The 20959-nt window shown below is 37.2% G+C and overlaps 1 protein-coding gene across 8 annotated transcripts in view; it reads right to left on the bottom strand.

The window, feature by feature from the left end:
- Positions 1 to 673: 673 nt before the first annotated feature.
- The window catches only part of PRDM16 (PR/SET domain 16), an 869912-nt gene continuing 849626 nt past the window's right edge, over positions 674 to 20959 (bottom strand). For 6 of the 8 annotated variants that reach the window (XM_075328421.1, XM_075328422.1, XM_075328423.1 and 3 more), the window contains 3 exons: positions 12121 to 12360; positions 10532 to 10706; positions 674 to 6787 (listed from right to left, as the gene is read on the bottom strand). In XM_075328421.1, the coding sequence (XP_075184536.1) occupies positions 6656 to 6787; positions 10532 to 10706; positions 12121 to 12360 (547 nt within the window). In that variant the 3' untranslated portion in view covers positions 674 to 6655. Of the gene's footprint in view, positions 6788 to 10516; positions 10707 to 12120; positions 12361 to 20959 lie in introns of those variants that run through there. The other 2 variants (XM_075328427.1, XM_075328426.1) reach the window with 2 other exon arrangements.

The following is a 20959-nucleotide window of genomic DNA, read 5'->3' as shown; positions in this document are numbered from 1 at the left end:
GTCTGATTATTTCCTCCCTTCTTTTAGTTTCCTCCCGATCACGTATTGTCTATACCTCTATGAGTGACTGTGGTGAGATTGAGTTTTGGTTTACATCTGTCTATTTGTGTGGGATCAACCACTCCTGTCACGGTCCTCTCCTGGGGGAAGGGAGGGCCACTAGGCCTGGGTTATTCAGGAGCTAGGGAAAGGAAGGCGGCCCAAACATCATCACCTTCAAACATACCTTTGGACTCAGGGTCAGCGAGGCTTCCCCTAGCCTGAGGGACAGTTTAGGCTCCCCTGTTCCTATTGATCCCATCACAACCCGTGACTATATGTTTATTTACCTCTTTATTTACTAATGCAGTTGCCATCAGCAAGGAGGAAGTAAAGTGCATCAGTAATTAAAATCATCACCTGTTCCTTTGCACCATGTGTATGAAGAATGTATGAAGTGTGCAATTTGAATGTGAGGAAAGTTAATAGCTGAGGGCATTTATTTTGCAAATTCAAAATTAAAAACTCATTTATACATTAAGGTTCATATCCATACAGGCTTGTAAGTGGATGTAATTACGGTATACTTTTCTGGATGTTGAATTTGGCCGATGATTATAAGGTTTAGCATTTAATTTTGTACAAATATGTCTAAAATAAATCACTAAATAGAACAGGTTTTAAAAAAGCACACAGGTTTATTGCATATCAATCTCATGTATAAATTCATTGTAGCATTGGAAAGATTACATTTGGTATACATTCCTATTCTACAGCATTAAACTCAAAATCAGCTTTCTTATTCATTATCTTAAGGAATTTCTCTACTCAAGTACATTTTGTTTTTTTATCACAAGCATCAAAAAGAATTTTTTCCCTCCCCACAAAAAAAAATAAAATAAAAAAAAAAAAATCGCTTTTTGAAATTTTTTTTCTACACTTCATATCTTTTCTTTATATTTTCCCACATAAGCGATTTTTAAAATTTTTCATATTAACAGCTGTCTTTTCTATATCATTGGCAGCTGAAGCATCAAGTCCCGGACAAAGAACCTAATCACATATACAGTAAGTGCATCTACAGATTTTTTTTTTTTATAATTATTATTTTTTTTATTTTTTTACTTTTTCGATTTTCCTCTTTTAAAAAATTCACAAACAGACACATTGACGGCTAGCCCACCAGTCATGCACAGATTTGCCTATGAACATAACAGAAGCGATATACAATCCAGAGGGAAATGGAACAAACAAATTGAATTGTTCCAAAATCAGTTTCCTCAAAAAACACCAAAATGAAATTCAGACATTTACAACTTTGTTTTTTTTCCCCGCAATGTACATTTTTTTTTAACAAGGGATACAAGATAATATTTTATTTTTATTGTGTCTATTATAAACACCCAACTCTTGAAAATTTACCGCGGTCTCATAGAGAACTTTGAAAAGTAATCTGTAAAAGAACACCCTCCCTCATCCAGATTAAAGAGCATGGATATGAAGGACAGGATTTTGTGGAGATGAAGCCATTAATTTGATGGAGGGAAAAAAATGCAAGAAAAAAAGTAATTTAGTAAAAATGTTTACTGATATCAATGGCTGTAAGGACATTGGCCCAATTGAGAAAATAAAATGAAAAAAAATAAATAAAATAAAATAAATAAACACATATATATATATATATATATATATATATATATACATACATACATACGTACGTACGTACGTACGTACGTACGTATATATATATATATATGTTCAGAATTGTGGTTTTCAGTCTTACATAATTTGTTGAATCGGTTTAACAAATGCATTTGGGTTTGCATATATATATATATATATATTTTCCACATTTTATAGCCTTTTTGTTTTTAAATGTCTTTCTACAGAAACTATCATCTTTTTAAGTTTGTGAACTGAATCTATTAACATAAGTGCATGTGTCCTGACTGATCTGAATTTATTATTAGACTTTTTTCAATTTCACTAATGTCAGACAATATATCATGTAATTACAGTATATAGGTGTGTCCACAGCACCACAGGTAGAACAACTTTTTAATCAGGTAGGGACGCAGGTCATTCCAAGGGATTCACTTGGCCAAATCATACCAAAATAGAAGACAGCATGTCAAGGGGTATTTCCATTGTAATTTAATTTATTAGAAGAAATGCGACGTTTCGCCCTACAAATGGGCTTTTTCAGGCATAAATAATGCTTGAAAAAGCCATTTTGTAGGGCGAAACATCACATTTCTTCTGATAAATTAAATGCCATTGAATATACCCCCTAGGATGCTGTATTCTATTTTAATATATCATGTAATTTCCTACCAGCATGTTATTTGGAAAATTATTGAACAGAAGTTTTTAGATAACTATAAAAAAGCACAGTTGATAGATTAATCTCCATCTGTAATATTGGGACCTGATTGGGTACATAATTCACAAATCAAAAATAATTACTATTGAAAAAAGGGTTGATAAATATATTTTCAGTTTGAAAATAATCAATTTGAGAGTAATTTTTCTTTTAAAACATATTTTATGTGCCATCTTGGACAATATTGCAAAGGTCTAAATACCTATTTAGACAGGATGATAATCAGGGAAGATCATTCCCAGGAATGCTCACTTTAAGATTATCTGTCTTTTTTGCTCAACAAAAAAGCAAAATGCTCATTTTTAAGTTCTGTTGATTTTACAAGTTTGCTTAAATATTATCCTTCTAGGCAGCACATTATCCTGTGTGAGCAGAATATATCCTGCCCATATAGCCGATCAAGTCTAAATGTGCTCTAAGTGCACTCACGCATATAAAAGTTTCATTTTAACTGACAAGAATATTACTTTACCCCATTTGGGCATATAATTGAGGAAAGTAATGTAATACTTTAGTCATGAATTTAAAAATTATCTGGAGACGTTTTCAATGAAAAACCTAAATTGCCTTTAAGACCATAGTAATGAATAAAGATTCATTCAATTTTAAATTTGTGAAAAACAGGTTCAGAAAACGGTAAATTATTGACATTCAGACTTTACTATATCTTTAGAAATAGTTTATAAAATGATACTTTTTTGTTTATTGGCTTAATAAGTCCGTACAAATATTAATATCACTAATATTGATCAGTAATTAGATTTCTACACACACATGAACACTATTTGTTTATTGTTGTGGTCTTGTGGAAACTGCCATCTGAAGAAAGCAGAGGGCTGTTGACAACTATTTAATTTTGTTTTTGTAATTCCCATCTTGTAAAGAATAGTTTTACTTGACAGTTCACTTTTAACCTTGGGTCCCTTCCAGGTTAAACAGCATGAAGCCTTAAAGAGGTTGTCCACTACTTTTACATTGTCGGCCTATCCTTAGAATAGGTCATCAATGTCTGCTCGGCTGGGTCTGACACCCAACTCCCTCATCGATCATCTGTTCTCGGTGCCGGCAGCAGGTAGCTGGAAATGCTCAGTTCTGTAGCTGCGCCGTCAACTGGTAGCGGCCACGGTCAGGTACTGCACTAAATAATAGGAGGCGGATGGGCCTGGTCGCGGCTGCTATTAGAAGACGGGGCAGCTCCGGAACTTGAGCATTTCCTGTTGCCTTCTACTGCCGTCGGTGCAGAGAACAGCTGATTGACGGGTGTGCCAGGTGTTGGATCCCAGCTGATCAGAAATTAATGACCTACGTAAGGATAGGCCATCAATGTAAAAGTAGTTGCCAACCTCTTTAAATTTTTTATGGAATCACTTCCTTTTTCTCTTTTCGATTTAATTAAATGCTACTTTTTGGAATAATTGACTTTATTTCCCTAACTATAATATATTGGTTACTGGAAAATGTGTTTATTTCACTAAATTAACACATATGTAAATTAGTATTAATAATACTGACCTGCTTTTTAAATCTAAGGTTTTACATTTACCGATAATTCATTAAGCATTTAGAAAAATATCAAGGGTAATATACTTAGAGCAAATTCCCAAAGGGAAAGCATTTGGTTTTGTTTTACTATCTATTACATTTAGGATTTCCTCTTGTTTAATCAATATATTGTTATAATTTTATAAATTGCCTAATGGCAGAGCATGAATATGACACATTTTATACATTATATATATATATATATATATATATATATATATATATATATATATATATATATCTATATCTATACTTAGGGAACACTAAAATACCACTTTGTTGTTTGTGTTCCCTTTATTTTCTTGATTAGCATATATATATATATATATATATATATATATATACTGTATATACACACATATACTGTATATACCGTACATATATATACATATATATAGTTTAGGTATTAGAGTAAAACAAATTTTCAATATTTCAAGAAACTCATAAAAGTGGAGTTCTAAAAGTATTGTTTTTATTTGATTGGGGTTTTTTTCTCTTTAAAACCACACAACCTTTTGGGTTAGTTTTTTAATTCCTACCATTTGTGAAGTTATCAAAAATACCACGCTGGTAAAGAAAAAAAATCATGATTTGTAAGTTCCTTTTAAAAAAACTTCTAGCACATTATTATTAGGCTTTGGTCGGCCATGTACCCTTAGAATCAGCCATTGAGTCGAATGTTGTCTGTCCTTACTAGATGGTAGAGCTTTGAAATTTTTCAGGTTAAATAAGAAAAAAATACCAACAAAAATTCCCCCAAAAAACAAGCAAAAAAAAACCCCAGAATGCCTTCAAAATCCATACAATTTACTTAATATAGATTGGGGTGCTTAGGTTTCCACTCCAGTGTATAATTGAAATGCCATTATGAGAACTGTATGTGAAATGATGACGTGGGTCAATGCTGCTCTTGACCAAAAAAAATCCCCGTCAAAATGATTGACTTTTGAAGCCTTCGTTAAAGGGATATGTATACATTATTTCACTACGTTTTCCACACTCCTACATATTTACATTTGCTTTTCAACCAGGTGTCTAGTGCTTTTAATACAGTACATTACAGAGTGCTTTTAAGCGTCTTTGAGCTTCTTGACAGTGACATATTCAAGAAATATGGCACCCATCATCATGAAATTGTGAAACAAGTTACTGTAAATCACAATGTTGCTATTTGCCTACGTGAACCTTTAGAAAAATCATACTTTTTTTTTTTTAAGACTTAAATGGTCTTTGTACACCCGCCCCAGCAAATAACAAATAAATACAATACTTAGGCAAAAAAAAAAATAAAAATAATAATTAAGAACAAAAAATATTTTTTACAAACTTATGATTGTCCTGGAGTATCTCAGTTGCGGTAGTCATTAAAAATGAGAACAGATCACAGCTTTAAGCATCTATCTAGTGAAAGAAAGAGACTAAATACTAAAAATGCTGTAATCGGCAAATGACAACCAGAAATTGATAAGAATAACCTTATTTGGCACATGAATTTTTTTTTTCTAAACACCACAAAACCTTTGTTACTCTGTTTTGGTCCTTCACTATTTGCTTATATTAACATTTCTTCACAATAATGACATTTTATGAAAAAATACTGTTATCGAAGTAAATAAGAAACAAATCTTAGGGGCAAATTTCAACAAATATATACAGATTAAGATTTTTTTTTAGTTCAAATTACATTTTTTTTGTTTTTATCGGCCCCAGCGAATAATAATTTAAAATATAACAACATGGAAATAACATTAAGCTTTCCCCCCCCAATCATTTATTATGCCATGAAAGGAATGTCTTATAAATGTTGAGATTGGAATATCATCAAGATGAAACAAGATTGCCACCATAGCAGCTTCAAATTCTTCCAAGCTACATCGGAAAAGGAAAAATACAAAAATTCCAAAAAGTATGTTCTGCTAATTTGGAAAAATCCCATCTCCGTTGGGTACTGTTGTCTTGTGGAGTGGCGGGAGTGGCTTCTTGATATTAGATCCAATTTAATAACTCGTAGCTACACCTTAAATCCATTCAAAATTCTGGTAACATTTGTGAAAAACCCTAAAATTTGTTTTTTTATTGGTAGGCTTACTCAGTTTTCCAAGTCTAGGGAAATTGTGAGCCTGAAAGTTTTAAAATTTATTTTCCAGAATGAAATATATATATTTTTTTTAAATTTGTAATTAAGATTAAATGGCTCTTACTTTATATATTCAAATCCTCCAATTTCGCAAAACTTCATCATCGTTGTTAAGGAATTATCACTTGCCTACAAGTTTCTTTAAACTATTCGACAACTTTTTATTTCTTTTTTTCAATTCTTATGATTAGATTTCTTAGTTACTCAATTTCAGGCACATAGGTGAGCTGGGTGGCAAATTATTTGGATCTAAAACTATGAGAAGCCTAAATTATATCTTGAACCTGTGATTAAGTACAGCACCATAAACATTCCCACCAGCCGTCTATTTTCTGCCGATAGGATATTTCTAGTGATTCAAAAGCCTATGTTATGCAAATATCTGTGGTAGGATTATGTACATGGTGGAGTGAATGCGTGAAATGTAGAACTTTTTGGAGAGGATCCACAAAAAAATGAACAGAGGTATCACCAGACAGATGCAAATTGCAGCAAACATCCAAATGCTTGGTTCTTAGTGACTTCTTGTTTCCATTTAGCTATCTTCCACATTGCAGAAAGGGTGATGTAACATTTAAACTTGTGTTTATGCATTTTTGTATGTTTTTATTTTTTTACAAATGGTTCATAGGATTAAAAGCTCCTGATTCTGATGCTGCTCCGGCCATGTTCAACCAGGCATCCAGGGAGTTGTGGGAAGTATGAAGAGAAGTATTTTCAGAAAGAGACAACATCATTGCATAAGCCTAAGGGAAAAGAAATAAAAATGGGAACAAATGTTAAGAATAAGATTTAAGAACTGTATAGCAAAAAAGTCGTATAAACATGCAGTAGCTGGAAGAGATTGATTTTTCATTGCACCAAAGTTTCAACCAAATAGTAGGCTATAATCAAGATCTGCCACTGTATGAAGAACAGCATATTATTGAGACCATTGCAGTTTGACTAGTAAAGATTAAAGAAGGATACATAGGGGAATTTATTTTTTCATATCCACAGGTTTTGTGGCATTGAAAGTTTAGAAATGATGGAACACATGGCCATATTTGCAACAAAATTTGCAACTTGCGATAGATATCACCACCGGAAAAGTAAAGCAAATCAAATGAACACATGCTAATCGCAAGAATAGACTTATTATCTAGTTTTAAAACAGCCCAAAATGTGTTACATTATTGACAGGCATGCACCTCTTTATAGATCCAGCTCATTTCACTCTGAGCATCTTCGGTTTAAAGGCGGTTCTACAAGTTAGATCGCTCTTGGCTGAACGATGCTCTGGCCATTTGTTTGGTTGACAATGATCTCAGTAGACTCTCACATACCCAGGAGCACCCAATTGGCTGATCGATCCAGTATTCTCTTTAAGAAAGCCACTGCCTATCAACTCAGCAAGTGGCTTATCGCTGGGGGGAAAAAATGTGATCGGCAGCCCAAAATCTGACATGCCCAACTGACATCTCATGGGACAATCAGTTAGCCGGCATCCCCTTACACATTACAGTGTTGTCCGAACCCACTTATATTGACATTAGTATATGGGGGCCTTTAAGAAGTTATCCACTACCCTCACTCATTTCATTTTTTATTCATCAATTGTGCTATTATGTGCAACTAAATGCATTCATACTCTTATTACAGTAATATAAACCTTTTATCATACACATAGCATCACTTGGTGTCTCCAAGCAGCAGCTCTAATGTTTAAAATTGATCTCTTCCCCCCATAGCCTGTTTGCTAATACAAGTTCCATTCTGCATTGCTGCAGCCTGTTTGCCAGCACTTAGCATGCCCCCTCCCTTCTCCATCCTGTGCTGCTGAAGATATTGGGGGATACCAAGTGTCAGAGCAGCCCAGGGTAGGTAGCAGTGAATCTGGCAATTGCCAGATAGCCAGATAGCCAGTACAGCCCTGTCACTGTGTTTGTTATGCAAATTTCAGCTGTACATGTCAGTGATTGTATTACCTAAACCCTTTGCTTTTGAAATGCTGATTGTAGCACTGCACTAAGTGTTGGCCCCTGTTGTTACTGCTGAAAGAAACTGTTTGCTTAGTTTGTATGAGACTAATTGGGATTCACTCCAAAACATCTACACACCCCATCAGGAGCCCAGTGAGAACTTCCTTTCACTTTGTCTGACTTCTGTGCTGGAAAAGGACATATCAAGCATAACAAAGGAGGAAGAAGAATCTGCATAACAATCCAGTGCTATGTGATCCCTGCTGAGTTGCCCTCATAGAAGCTATATATCCAATTCAAGTACAGTGGAACCTTGGTTTATGAGTAACTTGGTGTGCGAGTATTTCGCTATATGTGCAAAGCTTGCTGTAAATTTGTAACTTGGTTTACGAGCAATCTTTGCTGTACGAGCAAATACTCACCGCACACACTTCCAGTTCTGTACTTTCACTGCGCTCTGACCTTCTCTTGCAGTCCGCACAAACACACACACGTATTCTGCTCACCTACCCTTCGTTTCCTCGGCGGCCTCTTCTCTGGTTCTTGTAGTCCACAGGTATGTGTGTCCGGTAACCATCTTGACCAAGGCAGGAGATTCCGCTGTCAGCGCTTCAGCAACAGACGTCATACGCATGAGCTGCTTGCCTATGATTAGCCAGTGCGCTGACGTCAAAGGCATGAACCGCTTGCCTCTGATACGTCAGCGCGCTGGCTAATCAGAGGCAAGTGGCTCATGCATATGACGTCAATGCACTGGCCAATTAGAGGCAAGCGGCTCATGCATATGACGTCAGCTGCTGAAGCGCTGACAGCAGAAGCTCCTGCATCGGTTACCGGATACACATACCTGCGGACTACAAGAACCAGGGAACAGTCCGCCGAGGGAACGGAGGATAGATGAGCATAATATATGTGTTTGTGTGTGTTTGTGCATGTGTGGAATGGCAAAATAGAGGACCAGGATGGGACATTGCTACAAGTTGTGGAACAAATTGTCTGAGTTTCAGTCATTTCCTATGGGAAATTTTGCTTTGCTAGACGAGTAACTTGGTTTACGAGCACACTCCCAGAACGGATTGTTGTTGTAAACGAAGGTTCCACTGTATATTACAAAAGGTATTGTTTAGAAGAACTATGATATATGGCAAGTGGGTTAAAAAGTAGTGGAAAACCCTGTTAAGATTGACCTGTCCTCTGTGTTCATAAGGGGAATGCTTGGTAAAAATGACTGATCATCGGGAATATACAAATACACAAGAGCCTGTGCATCATCAGTCATGGCAAAACTCGGAACCATTACCCCATTATTTTCTTTTATTCTACTGATATGTAATAAATATATATCTGAAGTTATACCATGTTCACTGGTTTATTTTTTAGACCATTGTACATAGACAGTTAGTACATTGAGCAAAATTAGCAGACACTTAACAGAAACATGCAAATGGCTTGCTTTAAAACAGTAGACGACACAAAGTAACAGATTTTTTTTCTTTCTGCCAACTGCGATGAACTATGAATTCAAAAAGTTTGTCTATTTTCCTTTTTTATTTCAAATTGATACATTACATGTTATAATTATAATCAACTTGAAGAAGAAACTTTGATCACTGCAACTTTATCTTGTTCTTTTCATCAATGTATCACCAACAGCTAAAAAATGCCACATTTAAAGAGAAATTGAGACTCTAAATTTGAAGAATGGACTCCTAAGATATTATATATTTTTTAAGAATTTCTACAGTTCTGTACAGATTTTTTGCATAATTTTGAAAGTGCATGTGTTATACCTATATATGCTTTGTATTATAGCTTTAAAGGGGTGGTTCACTACTCTGCAATAGTGGCAACATCCCTGTAAAATGTATAGTGAAGGCTTTTTCTAAATACCTTGATCACCAATTCTGCCTATGAGCGGCGCTATTGCGGTCTGCTCATCCCCATAAAGTAACCCCCGGGCTCCATGACCTCTGAGATACAGTGATGTCATGTCAACTTCCAGTTGATCCAACATCACCGAATCCGGCACCAGTCTTCCTGACTGACTGGTTTGTGAGTGGCATTTCACCGTTCATCACAGCCCAGCATGTTGCGCGCCCTCTCCTTCGCTGCAGAGCGCCACAAGCAGGAGTGATTCTGGACTAAGGCGCTGGGATGTGATGAGCGATAAAACACTGTCTACAGCCAACTCCCTCAGGAAAACTGGATCGAGCTCGGTGATGTCGGATCAACTGAAAGTTGATGTGATTTCACCGGATCTCAGAGTTCACGGAGCCCAGGGGGGTCACTTCATGGGGATGAGAGGACCGCAATAGCACCATTCACAGGCAAAATTGTCTGAACAAGGTATTTAGAAAGAGCCTTCCCTATCAGTTTTACAGGGATGTGGCCACTCTTGCTGAGTAGTGAACCACCCTTTAAATATGGAATTTAAAGGTGCTAGTGAATTTACATGACAATTTTTTAAAGCTTTTTTTTCAATGCATTGTAGGTAGAAAGCTACTGTAAATGCGATTATTCTGTACCTACCTGGTTTTTAGCCTGCCTGTACAGAGATTCTTTAAATGCCTCAGAGTCTAAGGTGGAATTAAACACATCTTTTACTTCAAATGCTTCCTCTGCTGTTTTGCGAAGGTCCAGCCCCTTCCCAAAATTCGGAATCTGCTCCACATCTAACAGACGGGCATCTTCCTCCTCAATACACCTGTACCAATGACCAGGGGAGGGGAAGGGGATGACCCTTCATTAGCTTGTCTGGCCTTTATTCAGGCTAGCCAGTGTTGCAAATTTGCTATAATATCTTGGTGTTATGCATGCACATGTAATGGTGTTCACAGACAAAAGCCACATGCATGGAGGACGGGCACAAAGAGTCCAGGACAGAAAGCTTTGAAATGGATTAAGACAGAAACAAGCAACACATAAGATCCTATACCACAGCATGATGAAGGTTCTACAGTGAATGATAGACAATGGTGACAAGTTGTAAGATGTTTAGCTTGAATAACTAATATGTGATGCTTAGAAGGAAATTGTAAAATCGTAGTCTTCTTGTCCAATAAGTCTACATAAATTTGAATTGTTTTCGCAATCTGTTGACCACAGTTCAACTACAACCAGTGCTGGTCAAAGAGAAATCATCTGTTGGGTGAACAGTCAAAACATGAGTCACGTCAAGTCATTGACTTGCCCCAAGATTCAATTATTAGAGGACTGAATTTACAACTGACTGGTGAATGACAGCTTCATATATTTCTATGAGGCTGTGGCGCTCAGGTTGGTAGAGCCATGTCCAGGCCGTGCATTATGTTCCGAGATTGATTGATTTGAACGGATATCTGCAATAACCCTTAAGAAGGCCTATCTTTTGGTCCATCCAAGATCTTGTTCACAGCCTATGTCTCCTTTGTGCAGATATAAGATCTTACAACCGTACAGAGGAGACATAGGATTGTGATTACACAGGAATGATATGAGCACCCGGTTTGGAGCTGCTTGGGAGAGGGATGTATATAAATCAATGGACTGGAGATAGCTGACTAGTATGTTAGGAGATAATGCCCCTCTTGAAAAGTAACTACTGTACACTGCCACTGTCAGGGTCTGAGCAGGCACCGGTGGCCAACCTATTTGGAAACCAGCTGTTCACTATGAAAGATAAAAGCTCCATGCAGGAGAGAAAGCAAATCAATTGCAAATTTGCTTATCTTTATGCTGTCTAACTAATTAAAGCAATTTAATAACTTTATAATAGCCCTTTAAGTATTTTGGAAAATTTGTTATAATCTATTATATAGACTAACAAATAAGAATCTATTATAGTTCACCTATTGCTAGCTAAATGAAAATTGCTAGGTTTTCTAATCATGCTGTAAAACTCCTTCCTTGCCAATGTTGCTGTAAAAAATTGGACTTTGGTGATTCAAAAAATAAAAAAATAAATAAATCAGTAAATATTTTTTAGATAAAGGTATAGTTCAAGATGCAAATAATTGACATCTTATTTTAGACTTTATTGTTCCCTTCCATTAGTATCAGTGTACAGTAATGACAGTGAAATATGGAAATGAATCATGGATGTTAAGCATGGCAGCTGAAGCTACATAAGGATGACTGACCTTCTGGTGTGATCAAAGCTCATAGAAAGGGATGTGGGTTCTTCATCTTCCTCATCCTCTTCATACGCTTCCTGGGTCTCCATTGTAGGTGAAACAGTTTCATCTTGTGATTTTCCCGTCAAGCTTCCATCTTCATAATCTTCTTCTAGATCCTCATCTTCATCTTCGTCTACATCTTCTGGTTTCTGGTTCACTAAGTTGCAGCCTCTTGAACTGCTATCGATATCCTGAATTTCTGTTCTAAAATAAGAGAAAATAAAACGGTTTAAACTAGTAATAAACTTGCCTAAACTAATGAAAGATAACATTGATATTGTAGTAATCACATTTTTTAAGTATATATTGTACAAGACCATGAGTACTTCCTAACATGGCGATTTAAATTTTTCCCGCCAGTCGTCTACGAGCCATACATTTGTTTATTTCTCCATCTACATAGCTTTATGTGGGCTTGTTTTTTGAGAAATTAGTTGTACTTTCAAATGATGCCATTCATTTTATCATGTATTGTACTGGAAAGAGGGAGAAAAATTCAAAATACTTTCAGTTTGCCGACCCCCCCTCACCCCAAAATCTAATTCCGCAATTATTTATTTGGGTTTCACTGTTACAGTGTTCATTTATACAGTAAAAAAATAAATAAAAACCTGGAAATAAGATTCTGCAGATTAGTACAATTACAGAAATGCCAAAATGTATTTGTCTTTTACTCAAGTGGTGAAAACAATTTGCAAATTTGTAAAAAAAAAAATTGTCACCAGTAACCACTTCAGTTTCTTTGTTGATAGAGCTTTGTGAAAGCTTGTTTTTTTGCACCCTGAGCTGATGTATTTAGTGGCTTCCAAAAAAATGCAATTCTTTCATTAGACTGTTTACAGATTATTATTATTATTATTATTATTATTATTATTATTATTATATAATCTCACCATCCACTACAGCGTTGAGTGTGAGACGACCTTCATTTTATAGGCAATCATCTTGGCTATCTCATACATAAATTTGACTTTCAACTATTTACCCTATAATGAGTTATGCTGATTCTTGTCAGGTCTTTGCATTGTTACCGTTTTGCTCCTAAAAATCTAAATTTGAATTTTTATTATTTTGTTAGTATTTTGTAAATCCACCTTTTGGCTTTCAACATTGCCTGATTCCTTATGGGCATGCTCTTGATCAGGTTCATGCATGTCTCAACCAAAATCTGATCCCAGTACTCTTCTTCAAGTTCCCAATGTGGTTGCATATTGCTTGACTCTCTTGGGTAGGTATACAGCTTTTTCTTCAATTTTACCCACAAGTGGTGGATTGGGTTGAAATGTGTGGACTGTGGAGGTCAATCCAGCACCTCTACTTCATTGTCATTGAACTATTTAATCAGCAATCTCTTCGTATGCTTCGGGTCGTTCTCCTCCTGGAACACTGTCGCCTTTTCATACCCATAGTACTCAAGTGAACAAAGTAACTTGTCCTGTAGGATACTCACATATAACTTAGCATTGAGATCACCATTGATTCTGGTCAAGTTTATAACACTTTTGGCTGTGAAACAACTCCATGTCATCAGGCTTACTCTGCCGAACATTAGACAGTTCCTTCAATTTCTCAATCCGTTGACCCCATTTCCTTCATTTCTTGCAGACCCATTTGCACACATCAAAGCCTAGTCTATTGACTTTCATCTCATTTCTCCAAATCACCTGTTCCAAATCTTCTACTGTCCACTTTTTGTTATTTTTTGAAAACTCTCGTTGACGCTTCTTACGACAATATTGAAGTTGAGGCTTCTTCACCTTTTTTCGGGCCACCATTCCAGACTTGTGTAACGTACATTGCACGGTGCTTGCATGGACATTTGTGATCTCACTATTACGAAGCATACGCTTCTTGTAATGGGTTTCATTTTATATTCTTCCAACTGTCATGAACTCACAAGACGAAGTTTGGCAAATTTCTTGGCCAAGAGACAACTATCAATGAGCTGGATGATGCTGTTTCTCTTTCTCAGGGAAATTTTCTTCATGGCTGCCCCTTGATTCAAACAGTTATCTTTCACTTGGGAATCAACCTAATAAAACATTGCGCTATTAGGGAATGTGAGAACAGGTTGTAATTTGTAGCATATAGGAAGAAAAAAATATTTTCCATCATCAGGAGCAAAACAGTAACAATGCAGTGACATGACAACAATCTTTATAACTAATGATGTGCTTAATATCTGCACTCAAATTTATGTAAGAGATACCCAAGATGATTGTCTATGAAGGTTGTCTCATGCTCAAAGCTGTAGTGGATGGTAAGCTATGGAGCCTGACAGTCAAAAGTTCAGATGAGTTTTTTCACAAGCGCTTGTCACCATAACAATAGGAAGTAATTCATCCGTATCGTTTATTGAAAGTACATATACAGGTCAACACGTTTCAGGGGTCTTTGCACCCTTCCTCAGGACAGTATATTAAAGACAGGACAAAGTGATTTACTGTCCTGAGGAAGAGGGCAGAGACCCCTGAAATGTGTTGACCTGTATATGTACTTACAATAAACGACACGGATTAATTACTTCCTATTGTTATGGTGACAAGTGCGGCGGTGAACCCCGTTTTTTCTTGTGAAAAAAAACCTCATCTCTACTTCTGCGGGGCTGCAGCTGTCTTCTACCTGTGATTATGTGATTTTAGGTGTTGTGACCTCCTCACAACATCTATAGGTGAGTGCACCTTTATTTCTTATCTCTTGGTTTTATCGGGTAAGACCCTATGTGCCCTTCTCTCCGCAGTTTCTGATACCAGTCAAAAGTTCATTTTGCTTATCAGTGTATTTTAACCTAGAGCTACAAAAAACAAAAAAACAAACCACCCTTCAATACTTTTTTTACTGTCCTGTTTTCTTGAAAGGTTTCTTTCGTGTCCTGGATTTTGTCACTTAATGTAAACATATAAGTGGTATCTTTGTCTTAGCCTTTTTGGCTCGGCTATTCTTTATGATAAATGCCCACATTTGATTCTCTCTCAGGAATTATTATGCCAGTCTGAAATGTATTCCTTTTGTCTATCTTTATCCCACAGCAGGAAAAGGCTGAATGACCTCCAGTTCCCTTCAGGAAATGCCACAACAACTTTATTTCTTAAGTGTGCAACCTAATGCTTTCACACCCTCTTCCCCAAGACACAAACTCCATAAACTGGTGATTAATGAGGCCAACATAAAAAAACACAAGAACATGCATATTGTGAAATTTCAAGGCCATTTTAGATAAGACTGTAGACCTGTGAATTTATGGCCCAGTTGAGAAACAGTGTGCTGTTCTCAAATATCTCGTGCCGGTGACTTTGATGGGGTGTCAAAAGATTGTGCTATTTTTTATTTTTAAGTCTTCCTTGTAAGTTACATTCAGGCTGCCAGCTTTTAAAACATTAGAGACAAATATTATTTTGTTATAAAAATTCTGCTCAGTGGTAAAAGGTAGAAATAAATTGTATAAATTGTGGAATTTTTACCAATTACCATGACTGTTTTATACACTTAATTAGTACAGAGAGGTTCCGTTGTATTTTGTTTAAGAAGCTTAACTAAAAATAAAACATTTTTCTATAAATCAAAATATTCCTCTGTTCTTTGGGTTTCAGTTGTGATGTGATGATGGTGGTAGAGAAGGATGTGGAGCCTTGATATTCTTCCTGACTTTTCATGACAATGATAGAGGATGGTTGTCATCCTTGATTGAAGAAACAATGACCGAGTTTTTGCCAGTTTTCTGGTGTAAAACGTCTTGACATATCCCAAACTTTTCATGCAAATGAACAGTGAACTGCCAGAAATATATGCCAACCCTTCCTGGAGTAACATTATTGGCGGACGTGCATGCCATTTGTAAGGCTTGCCAAATTCATTAAGAGATGGTGCATCTTACTCAAGTGCACATTTCCTTAAAGGGTTTGTCCACTACTTGGAAAATCCTTTCTTAAATACTATATTTCTCAGTATAAAATAAAATAACAGATACTCACTTACTGCACAGGTCACACTCCAATGATGTCGGCACTGTGTCTACCAGGGTTCACGTGACATCGTTGTGACACAAGAGCACTGCAGCCAATCAATGACTGATAATGGGCTGCAGATCTCACACTCCCTTTGGATGTCCCGAAGGAAGTGTAAGTGAAGAACAACCATTAGAAGACACTGATCATTATGCAGTGTGAGCACTGCAGCCAATGTGACACTGGTTCCAGAAGACCTGAATAGCGCAGATACCGGATTGTCTGTGATTTTTATTTTATGCTGGGTATTATACTATACTGACAAGCAAAAGGGTAGCAATGTTTTGAACTTTTGACTTTCAGGCTCTATATCTCACCATCCACTACCGATTTGAGCGTGAGACGAACTTCATATTATATAAAATCATCTTGGCTATCTAATACATAAATTTGACTTACAACTATTTAGCATATGATTAGTTATGGAGATTCTTGTCATTTCACCACATTGATACTGTTTTGCTCCTGAAAAATCAAAATTTTTATGTTTATTCATTTGTTAGTCTTTTGTAAAGCCACCTTATGTTTTCAACAGTGCCTGAATCCTTCTGTGCATGCTCTCGATCATATTCAAGCATGTCTCAACCGAAATCTGATCCCAGGTCTCTTGTACATGTTCCCAATGTTGGTGTATAATGTTTGGCTCACTTGGGTATGTATACAGCTTTTTCTTCAACTTTACCCACATGTGTTCAATTGGGTTGAGTATGGGGGTCAATCTAGCACCTCTACTTCATTATCATTGAACCATTTCTTTGCCAAACCCAATGTATGCTTCGGATTCTCTTCCTGCTGGAACACTATGTCATCATTTTCGTACCTATAGTACTAGAGTGTATGACGCAACTTGTCTTGTAGGATACTCACTTATTGCTCAGCACTGAGACCACCATCGATCCTGGTCAAGTATCCACTTCCTTTGGCTGTGAAATAACCCCATATCATCAGATTTCCTCCACCAAATGTGACAGTTACTTCAATTTCTCAATCCATTAGCCCCTTTTTCCCTTCTTTCTTCCAGACCCATTTGCACCAATCAGAGCCTAGTATATTGACTTTCATCGCATTACTCCAAATCACCCATTTCCAATCATCTGCTATCCACTTTTCTGCAAACTGGAGCCAACTCTTCTTATGACGATATTGAAGTGGAGGTTTCTTCACTTTTTTTCGGACCACCATTCCAGATTTGTGTAACATGTGTTGCACGGTGCTTGCATAAACATTTGTGATCTTACTATTATGAAGCATACCAGCCGCCTTCACTGCTGTGTTTGTCGCGCCAAACCTGATAGACCTTGTGATGAGCGACTGGTTGACACCGATATTTTGCCTGGATGTCCACATCTTGGCTTTTGAATGGATGAATGGCCTTCACTTTGTATTTTTCCAACTGTCATGGCCTCACATGATGCAGTTTAGCAATGTTGTTGGCCGAGAGACCGCTATCGATGAGCTGGATGGTTCTGTTTCTCTTTTCTTGGAAAATAATCTTCATGGCTGCTCCTCAATTCAAACCAGGGACTTTTCACTTGGGCATCAACCTAATAACACACTGGGCTATTATGGAATGTGAGAACAGGTTGCGATTTGTAGTATACAGGAAGAATATTATTTTTCAAACACCGGGATCAAATCTGTAACAATGCAGTTACATGACAATAATCTGCATAACTAATCATATGCTAAATAGCTGACAGTCAAATTTATGTGTGAGATAGCCAAGATGACCAGCTATAAAATGAAGGTAGTCTCACGCTCAAAGCTGTAGTGGATGGTGAGATATGAAGATATCCAAATATACAACCCTTTAAGACTGGTGTGCAAAACTCCAGATTTAATGAATCAGGGCCAATATGTTCATAATAGTTGTTCTTATGTTGATCTACATATTCTTACCCAAAGGGAACTTGAAGATTTCCCAAATTCTATTATGTGTAATTGATTTGTGCCCAAGATTTTCCAACCTCCTAAAGGTCCTAATCTTAACCACAGTTGACTCCATCATCCATCATCCCCTCCTTATTTATATGTATAGAAAGAATGGTAATACTTTACTTGGCAATGATAGTTAGAAAAAAATTGTAAACCAGCGAAAAGTATTGGTATTATGTCAAGGAAATTTTGGAATCAGCAGACACTGTATAAAGTATACAAAAAGCGCTACTAAACTGGTACTACAAAACGTATGTATATGAGATTGTAAAATTGTAATCATTGGAACATGTACTCCTCAATACCATCTTGCCTTGATAGAGCTGTAGGTATTATCAAAATAGGTTGAGGAACATCTTTGTTCATAAATATTGTCCAGAACCACATAAAATAGTTTCTAAGTTATTTTAGTGGTACATTGTAAAGTCTTTCAAGCGTTGGTCTGAAGGAAAAGTTATTTTCCTCCTAACTCCCTATCTATGTGATTTCATAATCTAAGCTATTTTTTAATATACTTGCTTTACAAATTCCCTATCGTTCCCTCACTACTCTTTTTAACTGCTTTTCTATTTCTTTTTTTCCACTTCCTCTCTGATGACTCTTCATTTGAGAATTCCCAGTGCATACTGGGATACTGAAACAAAGTGTCAACAGGAGCAAAGGCTGCAGTCACTGACACAGCCTCTGCCCCTCTCTGAAATGAAGTGTCATCAGTGATGCCCGTTTCAGTGGCTCATCCCTGCTCTGTCCCTGAGTGCTGTACACTGTCTGATGTGCACAGCACGTGGTCTGTTGTCAGCTTAGATGAATAGTAGTAAGTCAAAAATACCATCATGACATTTCTTTAGGCTATCATGGCAACTCATTGCGCTGATCGGTGAATAGAATGAAAAGCCCCCCTGTTGGCGCACTGTAAATGTCACAGATTGACAGCGGCATTTAACAGTTTAACAGCCACAGGCAGAGTTCTGTTCCACCCACGGTTGTTGGAGGCAGATGATGGCTGAATATCACAGCCATCATCAGCCAGGATTGATGCAGACTTGACTTGCGAGCCCGCATCAAAGTCAGGGAGTCGGCATATGACGTAATAGTTTGTCATATGTTGATAAGGGGTTAAGTTTAAATCAGCGTGCTCAGGCCACAAAGATGTCTACTTTATACATAAACACTTTGGCAAGGACCACTTTCCTTTAAAAAAATATCTAGAAATGCATGTCCTACTTGATATTTACAATAATTCCAAAAGATGATGTTAATTTTGCTGTTGAAAAATAAAAATAAAAAAATGTATTGAAGACACTAAAAAAAGTGGAAAAAATATAAACATAAAAATATTCTTGAATGCTGCAAATGTGTTCAAGTGATGACAATGTAGCTCGAGGCCTCTAGACTGCGAATGGTTAAAATTCCCATCTGCTATGTTGAATAAACAATGCAAGCTCAGGGAAAAAAAAATTGGTTGGCGATTACATGGCTCTTGCTGTCAGCATCTCCGAATGCCATTTATCACCCACCCAGACAGACAGAAAACAAACCTCATTTTGATAGGCTCTATTCTCAGCTCTCCTGGCGACATTTGCAGCCTGTGTGGGAATTTAAAATGAACTACACCCCGTTTGTTTACACAACGCGCTAATGAGATTCATTGGGGAATAACCTGCGAAATGCGACACAGATGCTTCATTAAAGCTTTTGTTCATTAGCCGTTCTCATGAATTATTTTTACATTAGTCAATGTTGTTTTTTAATATTTCACTTTTGGCTGCGCAGGTGAACACGTTCCAAGAAGAAAACTTGAAAGAGAACGTGTAAATGATCCGTCATGATCGCCATCGAGTCATTAAAAAAGATTCTCTAATTTCTATCATATCCTACTATTGAGGGGCACTGATTCCTTGGTGTTTACTATTATACTTAAAGGGAAGCTGTCATCAGGATTTCACCCTCCAAACTACTTATCGGCGCATGTACCTTTTTCAAAGCCAAATCCAGCAATACCTTTACATAGCCAGTCCATTCATTACTGAGGAATCAAGGTTGAATTGAAATGCAAATTAACCTGCAGAGCTATGCTAGATCTAAAGCCTCTGTCACTGCAGATCTATTCCGCACCCAGAGCCGCCTCCTCCTTCTTGACTGAATAGAGCTGGAGTGACAGAGGCTTCAGATATACCATATCTCGTCAGCTTAATTTACATATCAATTCAAACGCTGATTTTTCAGTAAAGCCCCCATCACATTTAACGACTTACCAGCGATACCGAAAACGATGCGACCTGATAAGGATCGCTGGTAAGTCGCTGGGAGGTCGCTGGTGAGATGTCACACAGTCAGACCTTACCAAAGATGCAGTAACGATCAGCGACCTGTATAACGATGAGCGACCTGTATAGGAGGCTGTTGGTAGGTGTCAAACACAGCGATGCGTCCTGCCCAGCAGGACATCGGCTTTGAAGAAAATAAACCAGAACACTGTGTAACGATCAGTGATTTCACAGCAGGGGCCAGGTTGCTGCTGGATGTCAAAACAAGAATGTCGCGGAGACACCATCACATGTTTCTCAACGCTGGCAGGATGAATACCATGTTTTGGTATAGGCGGTTTCCTTGACTGGAGACTGCCCTTCCCGTGGTTGTTCCTTCCCGGTGAAAGACCTGGCTAGTTTCCTGCTAGCGTTGAGAAACATGTGATAGTGTCTCCGCGGCATTCTTGTTTTGCATATTTTCCCAGGGGGCCTTGTTCTAGTGTCACTGCGTTGATAAACATGTGATGGTGTCTCCGATGTGTTGGATGTTGATCTCCCCGAGGTCAACCATCCTTACCTATGCTGCTGGATGTCACACACAGCGACATCGCTAGC

The sequence above is a fragment of the Anomaloglossus baeobatrachus genome, chromosome 11, assembly GCF_048569485.1.
Source record: "Anomaloglossus baeobatrachus isolate aAnoBae1 chromosome 11, aAnoBae1.hap1, whole genome shotgun sequence".
NCBI classification, from domain to species: domain Eukaryota; kingdom Metazoa; phylum Chordata; class Amphibia; order Anura; family Aromobatidae; genus Anomaloglossus; species Anomaloglossus baeobatrachus.
The sequence above is the reverse complement of the archived record's forward strand: the minus strand, read 5'-3'. Positions and strand labels throughout refer to the sequence as shown.